Below are 19,053 nucleotides of genomic sequence, written 5' to 3'. Positions count from 1 at the left end.
AATACAGATGGTAGTATGAATTTTCACAACTAAGGTCCTAAATTTACCTACTACTAGTCTTTCTGCTGCCAACTGTGATGCCTGGACTGACAGAAACCTGAAACATGGGATATCTGAACTAATGAAGGGACATATACTTTTTCAAACAAACAATGGGTCTCATATATTTCTGTAAAGCAATTACCATGCCACATGGATTTTTTAAGCTTATCCATTCCATGGAATTGCTAGCTCATAAATTTCAAAACGGCTCAAACTGCCATATGTATTTCAGATCAATGTGCATAATACATCTTGAAGTATCTGTACCACTAACTCTTACAAAGCAAGCTCAATGAAAAAAGAAAAGAAAAGCTGCACAGATTGTTTTTCCAAAGCAGCTTCGCATCCATACATTGTACACTAATCAGACTAGTCATCACTAATCAGACTAGTCATACTTCAGGTTTCTTCCTTGCAATCTAGGATTGGATGATGCAAGACAACGCTCGTAGACTTCCTTGCAATCTGATGGTAGGCAGCCCTCTCTCTTCCTTCACTCCCTTCAGAAACCTGCAGGGAAGCCTAAAATCAGAGATACAATTTACTCACATCTTGCAGTCCAGCACCATACACATATCATGATTTCCATAGAACCAGACATAACTCAGTTTATTTAAGATTTGCACGGATCCAAGGCATGAAACCATATGCACCAGCAAAGAATAATTTAATCCATCCAATATAAATTAGGCAAGAATAGAAGTGTTCTGATTGTAAATCATAATAAACACTATAAACCAATGAAGCTTCAGTTCAACAAGCAAGCAAGCAAACGTATGTGGCCACACAAAACTAAATGATTGCAGTAAAATTGGTCTGCCGTAGAAATTTACTTAACAGAAACTATACAGACTACAATCAATATGGGAGGTACTGTAGGACATAAAAATTGCTCCCTTTTTAGAATTTAGCAGTCGGCACAAAGACCCGACCTTGCAATTACAGATGGGGGTAGAAGGACATGCCATGCTCACCATGACTGATATCCATACACCATAGCACAGACACACAAAGAGCAAGCTCTAGCGGAGAGAATACGTGAGTTACGATTTTTTATGGCTGGATTTGCTAGGGCTGGGCGCGGAGGAGGTTGACGGCGGTGGTGCCGCATCTGGTGACGAGGCGGAGGAGCTAGGTGCAGAGGAGTTCGCTGCGACGCCATCTGGAGTCGAGGCGGAGGAGCTGGGCACGGAGGAGGTCGCCGGCGGTGGTGACGCATCTGGACTCTGGAGTCGAGGTTGAGGAAAAACTGAACCGAGGGAGATGGAGTCGGCGGCGGAGGCAGCGGCGCCGGTTGCAAATGAGCCGAGTGCTAGGCAGATTAGCCTGGCTTGCTGTGGGTGGAGCCGAGCGCGCGCAAGCTCAACCGCGACGAGCCGAGCCAATTAGCCGGGTGGGTCGCGGATAGGAATTCTGGGAGGCGAAGCGAGCCGGTTCGTAGTCGTCCACGCGTCGCAGCCTGATTGGAAGTCCGCACAGCGTCAGGTACGGTCTATCCGTACCCAATTTTTCCCCTATCAGCTGCTCTGTAGTCCTCTCAAATGAAAATTACAAAAAACTTATAGATTGAGAAAAATTGCCTCCCAACTTTATCAAATTATGGTTCAAACCTAAGTATGGAAATGATTCAGACGGGTTCCACGTTGGGGAGACCCTTGAAGTATATGGAAAAAAAAATCAGTGTTGATAGTCCCCATGAGGCAGCCGTGAGCACTTACCACTGCGACACACGTGTGTATGCAAAATTATCCAACATATTTGACTGTTGTATAAATTTAGGAGTAATAATTGGAAAGAAAAACTGCATATCTCTCATGTGTTGGAAGGTTTTGCATGTTCACATGTCATCAAGCCATGATAGGATCTCACTATTGCCTCATGGTGTACCATCTCCACTGATTTTTTTTTTCTTGAAATATAGAGACTCGTCTAGCAGAAAACAAGTTTCAATAGGTCGGGTAAATGTGTTGGGCTGCCCCCTCCACATGGATGCTTTGGAGCCCAGCAAAAATAAACCACAAATCTAGTGCTTGTGTACCGTTGATCCGGTGCTTGAATCAAAGCACAAAATCCTAGCCTCATTTTGCTCATGTTGGTTCAGGTAGGTGATCACAAGATTTCCTGTCGCCCCTTTTTCTCTCGTGTAAATTTAACACCATTCAAGTTCTTTCATAAAAAAAAACACCATTCAAGTTCAATTTAGACTTATGTGGCTTTGGTCGCATGTAAACATATTTACTCAAACTAGTATAATGTACGTGCTACCGCCACGGCTTTATCTTATGGATGCACATGAAAACAACCAAACAATAATTTTTTTTCCATAGTTCAACTTTTACACAATTTGTATTTTGAGCATGTATACAATCCGGGAAACAATTTTGCATAAGAAAGCATGATAAAGATATTTCTAGTATTAACCATCTAAGTTACATTCTGCCTAAGTCCTTAAACATAAACATTCCTTAAACATGACTTGATTTTATTATATAGAAATAAAGAAAGTTACTAATACTTAATTAATAAACTCGAAGTGTACCTGTGTGAAAGGTCCTTGTTTGGTTTTGGTAATTGAGTGACAACTTAGGTGGACTAATTGTGTTTATGTGAGATACACAGGTGATTAGTCCACAGGTACATGTGTGTGAGCAACATATGCCATGAAGGTGAAAATGGCTTGAAAATGTTGCAAAGCTCACACATGTGATGATGAAGGAGCTTAAATGCATATGAGACATGACATTGAGTCATGTGATCAAGGTGGAGAAGATCAAGACAAGACTTGGCTTGATGGACCGGTTGCAAGCGTGAAGGGCAAGTCGAAGGCTTTGGAGTGATGGACCGCGTGGCGGTGAAGCTTGAGCAAGACTTGGCGCCGATGGACGATGGCAACGGTGAAGAGCAAGTAGAGTCAAGATCGATGAACCAATATGATCATGTGATGATATGAAGTGGATCATATCATTGTTGATCGTGTTGGTGCATGTGTTGCATCGACATTGAAGGAGATGGAATGGAATGCGCAAGGCAAAGGTATAACCTAGGGCATTTCATTTCACCGATCATAGGTGTGTAGAGAAGTTTATGACCGGGTTTAGGATAGATGGCCGTACTATCAAGAGGGGCAAACTTGTTTGCATATCGGTCATCTAGTGCCACTCGAGTGATCTAACTTTGCATTGTCGCTAGGATCGAGTGGCGTGGCAAGTTGAGTGGCTAACATCCTTTGGGAAATGATTGTGAAAATGCTAACACATATACACATGGTGGTGTACACTTGTTGGTGTTGGCACATTTACAAAGGAGGTGGTGTTTGCAGGAGGTCGGCGCTTTCGGAAAAATGGAATGTCTATTTTCTATTGCGCCGGATGCAAATTCTTGTGGTTGGCTCTTTGGAGCAAGGATGAAGAAGTTAGAAGTGAAAACGAGTTAGTCGCGAAGATGCTGGCGTCGGTCAACTGACCGAACGCTGGATCCAAATGCATCGGACGCTGACTGCCTGCGTCCGGTCGTGCTGACGTGGAGTGTAGCAGTAGCTGGAGAGTGACCGGACGCTGGTGCTGCGTCCGATCGCGTTCGACCGGACGCGTCCGGTCATGCTCGGGAGCTTACTGGAAACGACCGGACGCTGAGGGTCCAGCGTCCGGTCAGTTGAAGCTACTGCGTCCGGTCAGGTCAAGTGACCGTTGGAATCGGGACACGTGGTCGTCTGCGGGCGACCGGACGCTGAGGTCCAGCGTCCGGTCAACACGACCGGAGCGTCCGGTCGGCCCGACCGTTGCCCAGTGAAGGGGTAACGGCTAGTTTAGTCCTTGGGGCTATAAATAGAAGTGGCCTTCGGCCATGGCTGCTGTTGAGCACCTCAAGGGACTTAGTGTCCATGCTTGTGAGTGCTTGGGAGCCCTCCATCACACATATACTTGATAGTGATCATTCGATTGTGTGAGTGAGCGATTCTAGTGCGATTGCATCGTGAGGTTGCATCGAGTGGCACTAGGTGATTGAGTTGCAAGCCGGTGGTGCTTGTTACTCTTGGAGGTTGCCACCTCCTAGACGGCTTGGTGGTGGTCTCCGTCGAAGCGCGCAAGAAGCTTGTGCGGCGCTCCGGAGAAGTGCTTGTGAGGGGCATTGTGCTCGCCCCGCGGGAGCCGCGAAGAGCAACTCTAGTAAAGCGTGTCATTGAGCTACCCTCACTCAAGGGGTAGGTTCTTGCGGCGCCCGACGTGCGGGCTTAGCGGGTGATGCTAATTAGCCGCCGAACCACCAAGTGAGCGGTCGACACAACGGGGACTAGCGTGTTGGCAAACACATGAACCTCGGGAGAAAAATCATCGTGTCAACCTTGTTCTTCCCGTTGGTTTGCATCCCCATTACACAAGCTTGCAATTACTTTTATACATATTAAGCTTGTGTAGTTGCTCTTGTAATTAGATAGCTTGTGTAGCTTGCTAATTATCTTCTTGCTTGTGTAGCATAGAAGTAGCTCCCTTGCGTAGCTAATTTGGTTTTAGTAACCTTGTTAGTCACATTGCTTAGTTTGTGTAGCTTAGTATTTGCGCTCTCTAATTAGGCATTGGTTGCCTTGTTATTGAGCTTTGCTAGTGAGTTTAGTTGGCTTTATGCTTTAGCTTACTAGCATGTGTAGGAGCTCCCTTGTTGCTTAAAGTACTAGTGGCATAGGTTTGTGTGACCTTGCTCCTAGAATTGTTTAGGAGAGCTCTAGCTAGCCTGGCACCTTAGTTGCATAATTAGTATCTTTGCAAGGTGCTAGTGAACATATATAGAGGGGTGTAGTCTTGGCTAGACCGATTGTTTTTATTCCGCATTTATATCGGTTAGCCAACGCGATTAATTTTAGAAAAGACTATTCACCCCCCACTCTAGTCCGCCATCTCGACCTTTCACTGTGTCTGTGGTCGCTATGCCAATGTCAACATGTATATCATTCCCATGTGTATCTGGTGTGATATTTTCCTTGTCCAATATAATTGGCGTGTTTTAGTCCATCTTGGAGTGATTAGTACCTGCATATATTTTTGTCAGTTGTATAAAAGTTGGTTTTATTGTAGTAGAGATAAAGAAAGTTACAAATAACTCGAAGTATTCCATGGTCTGTTATGGTCGTGTTAGCAATGCCAGCATGGCTATGATTTCTGTGTAGGTAGTCTGGTCTCACCTCGGTTTGCATTTGCGTTATTTTATATGATTGGTTTGCACAACGGTTGACCATGGGATGAGATTAATCATTAGGGTTAATGGTGTAAATGTAAGTATCAAAGAAATTAAGTACCCGTGGGTGATGATGTGGGCACTGTTTTAGTCAAAGCACATGAAGTGCTCGGTAGTCACGCTGGTACTCACATTGTTTCCTCTTCATCTCTTCTGTTTGTTCGCTGGACATCTCAGCTCGACGAATCCGTTGTTGTATGTTTCTTTCCTCCCTCTTCCGCGAGGCCTCATCTAAAGTGGGCGTTTGGATATATAGAGGAAATTAGGAAGACACCCCAAAAGTGTTGTATATACATAATGAAAGCATACCTGCGATGTTGGTGATATCGCTTAGCGCATCACGTGCATCTCTCTCTCGACGTAGACATCAGCCGACAGAAGCGGCGGGCAGAAATAGAGTTATTATAGCTGCCTTTAGAGAAATAGAGTTATTATAGCTACAAATTGATCATTCTTTAGGCAATTATCTTAAGTTATGTTACCTCGGTGTGCTTCTCCGCTGGGTGCAGGATGAAGCAACCTCAGGCAGACATGATGCGCAGAAGGTCGTGGCCGTTGCCGCCGTGGTTCGCGGCGCGCCGAACATTGAGTCCCGCCATCCAAAAGACCGCCGAGCAAAATTTGTTGGGAATCAGTGCATCATGACAACAACCTGATACAGTGATACATCTACTACTAAGGTCCACAGAAAGACAAGACAACCTAAAAAATCCAGATGCTGGAAATATATAAGGACATAATGAAGAACCTTTTTTGGCACACCTAATAAGTGATAATTATTGATAAGCTGACATGATTATGGACTCCATAGAAATAGGCAACTATCAAACATCCTGTGTTAATTAATCTGGATGCATGTGACGCAGACAAAACTTATGGATATGCAGGACAGCACCCAAAATAAGGATCTTGTATCTGTAAAACTATTTTTTGATGAAAGTATCTAGCACCTTAATCAGATTTGGCTACCTCCTTTTTCGCCATCGCTTTCCAGCATGCATAAGGCAAGGTTCACTGTCCACGAGTTTTCTTTGCTTGTGTGACTTAGAGATCCAATCCTGAGACAAGGCAAGAGGACCCGAAACAATTATTCCTAGCACTGACAGTTCGCGGCGGCTCCTCATGGCGGCTCCTCGTGGTGGCAGTGGACGGCACAGCAGTGGGACACACATGAACATCAGCAACGCCCGAGAACAGCAGCCGTACATCGAGTTGTACACCGAGAACATCTAGGTCTCAGGCATGAGAAGACAAACCTGATGCTGCTCGGCACGACGGTCGTGGTTGGGCACGCGCCACGCGCAGCACCCAGGAGGCTAGGATGGCCTAACGATGTTCCGCACGACCATGCATGGTGTCAGTGACCTAGATGCGATGACGAAGGTAGGCAAGAATGGCCACCCTACGGCAGCGGCAGCGGGATCCACACGACCGTCGCCTCTGACCGGCACGAAGCTGGACGACACCGTCTCAATTTAGGGTAGGAGATCGACCCTCAGCTCGTCGAACGTTGGTCGGCGCCGAGGTTCTTCACTCGCCTCTGAAAGGGTCGAGATGGCGACTAGAGGGGGGTGAATAGTCCTTTCTAAAACTCAATCGCGTTGGCTAACCGAAACAAGTGCGGAATTAGAACTATCGGTCTAGCCAAGACTACACCCCTCTATCTATGTTCTCTAGTACCTTCCAAAGATACTAATTAATCAACAAAGGTGCCGGGCTAGCTAAAGCTCACCTAACCAATTCTAGGAGCAAGGTCACACAAACCTATGCCACTAGTACTTTAAGCAACAAGGGAGCTCCTACACATGCTAGTAAGCAAAAGCACAAAGCCACCTAATACTCACTAGCAATGCTCAATAACAAGGCAACCAATGCCAAATTAGAGAGCGCAATTACTTAGCTACATAAACTAAGCAATGTGACTAAGAAGGTTATACAAACCAAATTAGCCATGCAAAGGAGCTACTTTTATGCTACACAAGCAAGAAGGTAACTAGTAAGCTACACAAGCTAACTAATTATAAAAGCAACAACACAAGCTCAATGTATATGAAAGTAATCGCAAGCTTGTGTAACGGGGATGCAAACCAACGGGAAGAACAAGGTTGACACGATGATTTTTCTCCCGAGGTTCACGTGTTTGCCAACATGCTAGTCCCCATTGTGTCGACCGCTCACTTAGTGGTTCGGCGGCTAATTGGCATCACCCGCCAAGCCCGCACGTCGGGCGCCGCAAGAACCTACCCTAGAAGTGAGGGTAGCTCAATGACACGCTTTACTAAAGTTGCTCTTCGTGGGTCCCATGAGGTGAGCACAATGCCCCTCACAAGCTCTTCTCTGGAGCGCCGCACAAGCTTCTTACGGGCTTCCACGGAGGCCACCACCAAGCCGTCTAGGAGGTGGCAACCTCCAAGAGTAACAAGCACCACCGGCTTGCAACTCGATCACCTAGTGCCACTCGATGCAACCTCACAATGCAATCGCACTAGAATCGCTCACTCACATAATCGGATGATCACTATCAAGTATGTGTGAGATGGAGGGCTCCTAAGCACTCTCAAGCATGGACACAAAGTCCCCTAAGGTGCTCAACACCAGCCATGGCCGAAGGCCACTTCTATTTATAGCCCCATGGGCTAAACTAGCAGTTACTCCTTCACTGAGCATTTTTGGGGTCGACCGGACGCAGCACTGGACGCTGCACCGGACGCACCGATCGTGAATACCGGACGTGTCCGGTAGTTGTCTGACTGCCACGTGTCCTACCGTTGCCTCCAACGGCTCTCTGACAAGACACCCAGACGCTCAGCACGAAACGACCGGACGCTCAGCCGCTGTGTCCGGTCGAGTCCAGTAAGCCTCTAGGGCCGACCGGACGCATTTGTTAGAAACTGACCGGACGCTGAGCCTCAGCGTTTGGTCGAGTACAGTAAGCACCCACTAACGACCGAACGCGTCCGGTCTCACCGGACCGGACGCTGCTAGCGTCCGATCGACTGTACTGCTGAACACTGTGTTTTCTGATTCACACCGGACGCGTCCGGTGTGGCGACCGAACGTGTCCGATCGCTGAGTACGTTGCCAAATACCGGACGTGTCCAGTCACCATACCGGACGCGTCCGGTCACTCTGTAACCAGCACGACTAACTCATTTTCAACTCTATCTTCTTCACCCTTGCTCAAATGTGCCAACCACCAAGTGTATCACCTTGTGCACATGTGTTAGCATATTTTCACAAACATTTTCAAGGGTGTTAGCCACTCACCTTGCCACGCCACTCGATCCTAGCGATGATACAAAGTTAGATCACTCGAGTGGCACTAGATGACCGATATACAAACAAGTTTGCCCCTCTTGATAGTACGGCCATCTATCCTAAACCCAGTCATAAACTTATCTACACACCTATGACCGGTGAAATGAAATGCCCTAGGTTATACCTTTGCCTTGCGCATTCCATTCCATCTCCTCCAATGTCGATGCAACACATGCACCAACACGATCAACGATGATATGATCCACTTCATATCATCACGTGATCATATTGGTTCATCGATCTTGACTTCACTTGCTTTTCACCATTGCCTTCGTCCATCGGCGCCAAGTCTTGCTCAAGCTTCACCGCCACGTGGTCCATCGCTCCAAAACCTTCGACTTGCCCTTCACGCTTGCAACCGGTCCATCAAGCCAAGTCTTGTTTGGATCTTCTCCACCTTGATCACATGACTCAATGTCATGTCTCATGTACAATGAGCTCCTTCATCATCACATGTGTGAGCTTTGCAACATCTCCAAGCCATTTTCACCTTCATGGCATATGTTGCTCACACACATGTACCTATGGACTAATCACCTATGTATCTCACATAAACACAATTAATCCACCTAGGTTGTCACTCAATTACCAAAGCCACACAAGGACCTTTCAATCTCCCCCTTTTTGGTAATTGATGACAAGTCTACAAAGATATGGAAATTAAGCTCTTTTGGATTCATGTTGCTTGCCCAAGCAATTTTACCATGTGAAAATGATTTTGGACAAGTACCACAAACCCGAGATGGTAGTATTAGCTCCCCCTACATATGTGCTAGAGTGTTTGATTTGAAGCTCGCACATATGCATAGATTAAAATTGTGGGAGAGTAATTACTACAAAATAATGCTAAGGTGTATAGAATAAACCTTTGAAGCGTGTACCAATCGGAGTTGCACCTTTAAGTTCATACTTAGCACCATGGTTAGCTAGATATCACTTGGAAATAAAAGCACTAGATACCTTGTGAGATCAACATTAAAAGCAAGGTACTAGCATTACTTAAAAAACATACCAAGTGTCTAGCTATCATTCCTATGCATGCTAGTTATCAAATCATCATTCAAGTTCTACAACTAGCATAAACCACACAAGCATGCATATTGAATTTGAAAGCTTATGCAATGCAAGCAAGCACATGAATATGCACACATCAAATGCAATTAATCAAAGTTCATGAGCTTGCTCCCCCTACTTGTGTGCTTCTCTTGTCCAAGAATTTTGATCCATCTCTTTTCTTCAATGTTGCTCCCTCTTTGTCCATGTCCAACCTCTACTTCTTTGAGCTTTTATATCTTATCTTTCCCCTTTGTACAATCTCAATATCAAAGCTTTCATATCTTTGTACAATCTCTCCCCCTTTGTCATCAATTTCTATAAAAGGTGTGCTTCTCATTGATGCAAAGGTACGCATTTGGGGTAGATGGTTGAGGCTTGAATCTTGCATTTTTTATGGACATCACTTGTTTGTTGGAATGACACCACTTGTAGATACCACTTGTAACTTGTACCCCTTGTATCTTGTGTAGGGCTTCTTGAGATACCACACATAGAATCTTTGATCTTGATATCAATTTGTGTGACAACTCCCCCTATGTGATAGCATGGGTCATCCATTTGATACACTTGAGCTCTTGTAGGTGAGGGATGCATTCTTCATTTGATGATCACTTAAAGTTGAGGATCCCTTGTGGAACCATCGTCTTGCATGATTGATACCATGTGTAGATATGATATCACTTGAAAGAATTTTCTAGTATGGAACCACTTGTTGGATTTATCAATAAGAACAATTTTTTGAACATTTGCTATCTTCATGAGTACCACTTATAGGATATCACTTGTGAGTTGATCTAGATATTATTTGTAGATTCTTGATAAAATACTTGAGTCTAGATACCATTTGAAACATACAAACTAGATATCCATTTGCATTGTTGTCTTATGCTTGTACTCTTATCACTATCATGAGCTTCTATGATTGACTTGAACTAAAATGATTTGCCAAAGGTTTTAAGTCTGGTTTGAACCAATGACAAGCTTCTTCACACCTCTTGCAAGGGTTATCTTGCCAATGTTGTACTTGTCACTTGTTAGCAATCCAAATTGAGTCAAGTACTTGGGTTCACTAGCTCATGAACAAATTCATGTACTAACCATTAGATCAAGTAATCATTCAAACAATAGTGGTAGGCTATGAATTTAAACATTTCATTTGTTATGCATGATCCTATGAAGTATGTACTATATTCACTAACCACATACTAGTAAGGGATGAAATAATCATGCACATTGTAATGATACCTTTGCTATGTTGGAGTAGAGGATAGTCATATAGATTCCAATTCATTACTCCAATAGCAATGTGAAGTCCAATTATAAGCTTGGTGAAGACCAATAGATACCATGTTGAATTTTATTCTTCACCCATATGAAATGAATACCACTTATGATCAAGTGTACTTTCTTGTTGTGGTTGGCTTGCTTTATCTTTTGATCTTCGCTTGCATGAGAGCATCAATTTGAGAATACCATTTGAAATATCATGACTAGCTCTCTTTTGGGTGTTGCTTGCTTTTCTTGATCAACCCTTTTGATTGCTTCAACTAAGCATCTCAAATGTTCTTCGGATCACCACTTCCATGTTAGCCTTCCAAGTACCACAGTTGGTTCACCTACATATAGGCGGCAAGCCCCTACACTAGGGAGAAGTGACCTCTCTCCAAGAATCATTCTTGATACTCACTTGAAATTACTTGATTGATTGATCCAAGTGATGGACTTAACTTGATGAGTAACCTTGATTCCTTATTTAAGTCCTTTTCTTTCTTCTTGTTTAAGTCCTTTTCTTTCTACCAAATGATTTCTAATAGTCACTAGAACTTAAATTTCATCTTCAACTTGAGTTTGATCTTGATCTTCATCTTGAGTACCAAAGGTGTGCAAAGTACACTCCATAATCAAATGGCCTTGTACTCATATCTTGTCATGCTTCTAGATCATCTCAAAACCAAACTTAGGTACCTCAAATACTTGTAAACATGTTTCCAACTTGAGGACCTTTCAATCAAAGTGACTCTAGATCAATCCAACATTTGTCACTTTTCTGACAGATTTTGTACCCTTCAAAGAAATAAGCATATCTCCCAAAGTACAAATCCAAATACCACGAAATTTGGTGGAGATGTTCTTTACTAAGTTATCTAGCAGCTGTAAAACTTTGAGCTTCATTTGACTTCTATATTGCTGCCATATATCAATTCTTCCACCACTGCTATATGCTGAAAACTGCTGCACTATAGCTGACAAGATCCACTCCAAAACCAAAGCATTTCTTATCCAATTCTCATAAAAATTGTACAACATCTTATACCATAAGTCTAGAGCATGTATACCAATTTTTATGCCAATTCAATAGGTTTTGATTACTCAAATATGGCTAAGATCACAGCTAGCTCAGATTCTCAATTATAGGACAGATTTCAACAATTGAGCTATACTTCATCAAATGTGAATCAAACTTGAAACTAACTTGTTTGAATACTTCTATAAGACATATATCCATTCAAACCACTTACTAAAAGTCATATTATGAACTTATCCAACACAAATCAATCCAAACTTGATTACTAAGCAATTATCCGTTCAATCAACTCATAGCAAGCAACATTGCATATTTATCCAATTCAATCAACTCATATGCACCCAAATAAAATGATCAATAAGAGATATACCTTGGTTAGCTAATGATCATCCAACTAGCAAGCTTCAACTCAAATATTTGTAAGCCATCAAATAATCCAATAAATCACCACAACTTGAATATGACACTTGTATGTTGTAGCACTTAGACTTCACACTCAATTTTCTCATGACATTGGGTTCGGATGTGCACTAAGCTTCATAACTTGATTCAACATATGATGAACAATGTGAGATCAATTGAATCAAGTCTCCAATACCATGGTACCTACAAACAATCATCTACTTTTTGATGGTACCCAAACAATTTTGGGTCCTCTCAAGTTAGGAGCAACATACTTAAGCAACGCCTTAGTATGAGTAGCGGGATATTTTACAATTGCAACCAATGAGGTACCATTGCCATTTTTCCTAAGCATATTATTATCAACAATTGAAATAGGCTTAGAAATATCACCTAGGGGACATGAATGTGCCATGTGTCCTCTTTCCCGGCATGAGTAGCACTTTCTCTTTGATTGAGCCTTCTCTTCTTTGCTCATGTGGTGCTTCTCATTACCTTGCCTCTCAAGGATTGCTTGAGCCTTCTTCTCAAGCTTGATAGGACACTTAGAGGCAAAGTGTCCCACACTTCCACACTTGAAGCACTTAATGTGAGCATGATCTTTCTTCTCATCTTCATTCTCGCTCATCATCTTGGCATCTTGAGTTTGCATTGGATGCCTTGCCTTTCCACCCCTTCTTGTTTTCTTCTTCATCATTAAGTGACCACCATCTTCATGGTTGATCTTGATTTGCTCTTGAGGTGTCTTCTCTTGCTCAACTTGTGGCTTTGGTTGAGGCTTCACTTGTTGCTTCACCAATTGCTTGGTTGGGCACATTGAGGTAAGATGACTCCAAGTGTGGCACTTGAAGCACTTGACATGCTTTAGCCTCTCTTCTTCTTTATTCAACTTGAGCATTTCTTCATTGGGGCAACCATTTGCAAGATGTCCCACTTCATGGCACTGTACTGTCGAACACTGTGTTTTCTGATTCACACCGGACGCGTCCGGTGTGGCGACCAGACGCGTCCGATTGCTGAGTACGTCGCCAAATACCGAACGTGTTCGGTCACCATACCGGACGCGTCCGGTCACTCTGTAACCAGCGCGACTAACTCCTTTTCAACTCTATCTTCTTCACCCTTGCTCAAATGTGCCAACCACCAAGTGTATCACCTTGTGCACATGTGTTAGCATATTTTCACAAACATTTTCAAGGGTGTTAGCCACTCAACTTGCCATGCCACTCGATCCTAGCGACGATGCAAAGTTAGATCACTCGAGTGGCACTAGATGACCGATATACAAATAAGTTTGCCCCTCTTGATAATACGACCATCTATCCTAAACCCGGTCATAAACTTCTCTACACACCTATGACCGGTGAAATGAAATGCCCTAGGTTATACCTTTGCCTTGCGCATTCCATTCCATCTCCTCCAATGTCGATGCAACACATGCACCAACACGATCAACGATGATATGATCCACTTCATATCATCACGTGATCATATTGGTTCATCGATCTTGACTTCACTTGCTTTTCACCATTGCCTTCGTCCATCGGCGCCAAGTCTTGCTCAAGCTTCACCGCCACGTGGTCCATCGCTCCAAAGCCTTCGACTTGCCCTTCACGCTTGCAACCGGTCCATCAAGCCAAGTCTTGTCTGGATCTTCTCCACCTTGATCACATGACTCAATGTCATGTCTCATGTACAATGAGCTCCTTCATCATCACATGTGTGAGCTTTGCAACATCTCCAAGCCATTTTCACCTTCATGGCATATGTTGCTCACACACATGTACCTATGGACTAATCACCTGTGTATCTCACATAAACACAATTAGTCCACCTAGGTTGTCACTCAATTACCAAAACCACACAAGGACCTTTCAGCCTCCCTGGATCGGCGCGATGGCCGCGGGCGATCAGCGCGGCGGCGGCCCCGTAGGTTTCGAACAACATTTTTTTTTCTTTTTTTATTCGCTCATGATTACCTCGGTGATGATTATAGGCTTCGATCGTGCGCGGTCTCTGGTCGCGAGGCATGAGATGGAGGGCGCGGGGCGGCGGGGGTGAGAAGCCTGGCATCACGCATCAAACAGTGGCCGTTGGATTTGTTTTGTGTGTTTTATTAGCCCTTGATTTTAATGGAGATGAATTCTGTATTTTCCTAGGTGCACAATGGCTGAAGGCTCTCAGCGGGGGACCTTTTTCCGAGAGGACCTAGTATAATTTTGATTGGTCCATTATAGTAGAGACAGAGGCGCCTGAGATTTCGCATTACCGTCAGTCGACGTCCTCGCGTGTCCGATTGCAAATGGATGATCCAGATTCAACCGTGTTCCCTTCTTAGCACACTGTTCATCTTTCCCGCGACGTCCACACCCACGCTGATATCTCCCCCTCTCCTTTCCCAACTCCGGTGGGCATAGAAGGGCCCGGCCGGGGGGAGGCAGGCTGGCCAGGGGGAAGGAGGCCCGGGCGCCATGGCCGAAGGAAGGTTGTCGCTGCCGGAGCTCGCCGTGGCCGGAGGCGGAGGGGAAGAAGGCGGCCGCCGCGGGCGCTAGGGTTCGCCGGCGCGGCGGAGCGGTGGTCTGCGGCTAGGGCGAGGAAGAGCAGGAATGGGGTCAGGGTCGAAGACGAGGAGGAGGGCGGGCTCGATGACGAAGGAGATGGCGGCAGAGGAGGCACGCGGGGAGGAAGAAAGGAGCGGGGGAGGAGACGGACGCGTGGAGAAACTGACCGATGGTTTTGCTAACCATCAGTCGAGTGCCGACGAGACATACTTCGTGATGGAATATGTATCTCTATGCCCACCTGATTAGATTCTCCCTAATGGAACCTCCTCACCAGATCGACTTTATATGCATGGCCATTAGGCTAATTATTACTTCAATGGTAGGCGAGGTACGTGTCTACACTAACAGCAAGGTGTATGTACTGACTTTGTTATTTTGCATGTGGACTATGTTTTCAAAAGAAAAAAAACAAGTATGTTCTTTGCGAAAAGAGTATAGATATGCTTCATATAGAAGGATGGGCTGCCATTTTTTTCCCTTCTAATTTATCACCTCTCCGGCTATCTTATTAGATTCCCAGGAACCTTAGGAACCAACTTCCAGGACGGGATGATGGCAGCGACTTTGACAATATAGAACTCCCGGCAGGTTTCTACGACAATGCGCCTTTGCATAGAAAAAACCTACAAATGCCAAAGTACGAGTACTATTTTACTAGTATTAGTTGCTGACATTTCCAAGCCGCCACCTGCTCAACTTGTCTTGTTCGTTAGTTAAAATTAAACCAACTGGAAAGAAGAGTACTAGTAGCTAATTGACATCTACTGATAATACCAGTACTTGTCGGCATGACATCAAACCAAGAATAATACTATGTCACTGCCCATGTACAAGACACTAGTGCATGATAATACTGGCCCCGTTCGTTGGTCTGAAACTTGGCTGAAACTGACTGAAAACACTGTTCCGGCTGAATTGTTGTGAGAGAAAAACATTGTTCAAGAAGCCGAACAAGCCATTTTTAAGACAAGCGAACGGGGCCACTATGTCTACCATTCGTGTAATATCGAAATCCGTATCTGTATGTTAGGATGGTCCAGCCCACAGCTATAATCTTGTAGAGCTCTAGAGTATTCGCCAAAAGCGCGTTGTTTGTATCAAACTTTTCTACAAAAAGAAACTAGTGCACTCAAGAAACATCCATTCTCTATCCATTCACGCCATGATTAACTTGCTGGAGATTATATTCTTTGAACTGGTTGTTAGAGAGTACCAACTTGCTGCAGCATTTTATAGCGACCGCCAGTTGAAGTGATTTGGCAGATCCTACGATAGGGAAATTTAGATACATATCTCCACTCCATAGTGCTTCAAAATAACTCCAACGACCATGTCTCTTATATATGTAGTACGAGCTGCACCTACTAACTACGTAGTAGTGCTTGACTTGCATGGTAGTCGATCAGCAATTATTGTAAGGGACTGGGTCTCAACTCTCAACGCACTGCTGCCTCCCAATGATTTAACTTGTCAAAGGGCTCTCTGTATGGCCATTGACAAATTCCAAACCGTGGCATGTAGCCTCCACCAAAGGACCCTTCTCCTGCTGCTTGTATAAAGCTACCTATAGCAGAAGAGGCTTTCGGCTGAGCTCATTTACAGAAACGATATATAAGAAGCACCAATCGGTAACCACAAGCAGTATATCTAGAGAGTCAACCTTGCAGCGGCGATGAAGGTTAGCATTTAAATTTTCTTGATCCCTCCCTCGAATTTTCTACGGTCTATTAACTGTTCTTCTGCATATATCATCGTCAGATAGTGCTTAAGGTGGCGATCACCTGCAAGAAGTGCAAAACCTGCGTCCTTGGGATCGCCTCGAAAGTTAAAGGTAAATTTATCCTTTCTCCCTCGCCATGGCCAATCTTTATTTGATTATTTCTGTGTATGCATTTGTCATTCAAGGGTGTTCGTGTCTGGCTGATGATCGACATGCCTGCTAGCTGTGTGATGAACTGACTGATAACGGTGCCTACTACAGGGATCAAGTCCCTGACATACGACGACGAGAAGAGCATTCTCACGGTGGTCGGAGACGTGGACGTGGTGGTCATCGTGGAGCATCTGCGCAAGGCGAAGCATCCGGCGGAGGTGGTGTCGGTGATCGACGAGAAGAAGGAGGCCGAGGAGAAGAAGAAGAAGGAGGAGGAAGAGAAGAAGAAGAAAGAGGAGGAAGAGGAGAAGAAGAAAAAGTGCTGCCGCAAGCCGCCGTGCACGCCGTGCCCTCCGCCGCAGTGCCCGCCGCCGTGCACGCCGTGCCCTCCGCCGCCGTGCCCGCCGCCGTACCCGTACCCGTACCCCAAGCCGTGCTACATCCCCATCGAGGACGAGTACCCCGGGCCCTGCACCATCGTCTGAGACCGAGAGAGCAACACCATGGCCATCCGTATCAGTTCCTCGCTGTTGGAAAAGCCACTACGCACTCTTCCAGCAGAAGGCACTTGAGTTTCAGCTGTAGCCCTGGGTCAATCATCGGTTTGGAAGAATTGATTTGTTTCCATGCACATTCTCTTTCTGTCCTTTTCATTCTATGATTCTAGCGTGGTCTTTCTCCATCATTCAGCTTAGGTGGCTGAATGATAGGATTTAATGGACACATTCAGGTCATAAGTGCTATCTGTATAGCTTTGTAACAAGCTTCCAATTGAGTTTCAAGATTAAGATGCCATCGCAAGAAATTCCAAGCACTCGAAGTTTTTTAAGACAGAAATTTAGGCCTTGATTTTTTTCTCTTTACAAGTTGTGAGTCGGTAACGAATTGCCTCGTGACGGGTTCGCCCAATCCCACCAGACAAACTCACAGATAAGCAGCCTGGATCACAAAAATAAAGTAAGAAAAAAGAAAAAGAAGGAAGAGGGCAGGTTGGCATAGTCAAAGCTTCCTGCAATGTCAAAAATTGAATGAACTATCATCAATTTGCCATTGATATGGTATATATACAGTGCGACGAACTGGTCTTCTTTTTTCGGAGTCAACCATTTTTGTGCAGAATATGAATCGATTGTCAAGTCAGATACTAGCATGAAGTAAAAACTTGGTTTTCTTGGCAAAGTTAGTACAACTGTGACCGTGGCGGAGGTTAATAAGCCAGGAAGAGAGGTATGCCCCACCCATATAATCTTAAACTTTCTAAGGAAATCCCATGATCTTGGTTAATAAATTTGTAAAAATAGAACCGGGAAGACGGCTTAGTCACTGAGACCAAAATTCAGGGAATTTCGACCAATATGTTCCATCATTTTTTTTTCAAATTTAAACGAAACACCTTTCGTGCCATGGCAAATAGATTTTGGCACTAGCACCAGAGTTGTGTGTACTTTTGGTGCTCGATCATGCACGGTTAAATAACATTGTACATCCTTCTAACATCATAAATAGGTTACACACGGATGCGAAACATGGTGTCAAGTGACTAGAGCATGTTTACCTAGATTTGCAAAATAACAAATCTCTACGTTTTGTTGATTTGTGGCACATGGATGCATAATATATAAATGGATGCAGTCTTGGTGGCTGCACGCTTATAGCAATCCAGGTGGCTATGCAAATCCTCCTATAGCACATTATAATATGTAGCCAGCTAGACAGATTCAAGTATTTCCTATTATACGAAACAACTTTCTTTATCACTGTGATTTAATTACTTGGTGAGTATGTGGTATCCAGGAGACCAGGACATGTAAAGCAGTATATAGCAGCATAATTTTCTTTCTGCATCGAGTAATAATACGATAAAGTTAACAATATGAATTTATATTGTACTACCTCTGTCTAAAAAGAATATAACTCTAGATGCATTTTTATTAAATTATATAAAGTTTGATCAAATATAAAAAAAAATATAACATCTATGACACCAAATACTATGAAACTAAATCTCATAACAAATCTAATAATACTTATTTAGTAATCATAAATATTAATATTTTTATATATAGTTAGTCAAGCTTAAAATATTTTAACTTAAATACTGTACTAGAATCCTATTCTTTTCTATAGACCGAGGAGGACCCAGAGGTAATAATGGGAGGGGGGAAAAAAGACAACAAAGCTCAACCAATGGCCAGAATGGGCCACCGGCCTATACCTAAATACCTCTGCATCCCTGGGCCGCCGTATCTTGGTGCCCTCTTGCT

General features: G+C 44.1%; 1 protein-coding gene across 1 annotated transcript; it reads left to right on the top strand.

The window, feature by feature from the left end:
* The first annotated feature begins 16,330 nt into the window (after window positions 1-16,330).
* LOC136458710 (heavy metal-associated isoprenylated plant protein 43-like) lies at window positions 16,331-17,584 on the top strand. The gene is made up of 3 exons (XM_066458638.1): window positions 16,331-16,594; window positions 16,675-16,747; window positions 16,898-17,584. Exons 1-3 carry the CDS (start codon window positions 16,589-16,591, stop codon window positions 17,272-17,274), a joined length of 456 nt encoding a protein of 151 aa, XP_066314735.1. The 5' UTR covers window positions 16,331-16,588; the 3' UTR covers window positions 17,275-17,584.
* Window positions 17,585-19,053: the final 1,469 nt, after the last annotated feature.

Source organism: Miscanthus floridulus, chromosome 6 (assembly GCF_019320115.1).
Source record: "Miscanthus floridulus cultivar M001 chromosome 6, ASM1932011v1, whole genome shotgun sequence".
NCBI classification, from domain to species: Eukaryota; Viridiplantae; Streptophyta; class Magnoliopsida; order Poales; family Poaceae; genus Miscanthus; species Miscanthus floridulus.
Note: the sequence above shows the minus strand (reverse complement) of the source record. Positions and strands in the feature narration are given on the sequence as shown.

Coding starts and splice junctions, on each gene's coding strand:
- LOC136458710 (XM_066458638.1), top strand. Junction 16,748..16,897: donor GATCGCCTCGAAAGTTAAAG/GTAAATTTATCC, acceptor TGCCTACTACAG/GGATCAAGTCCCTGACATAC.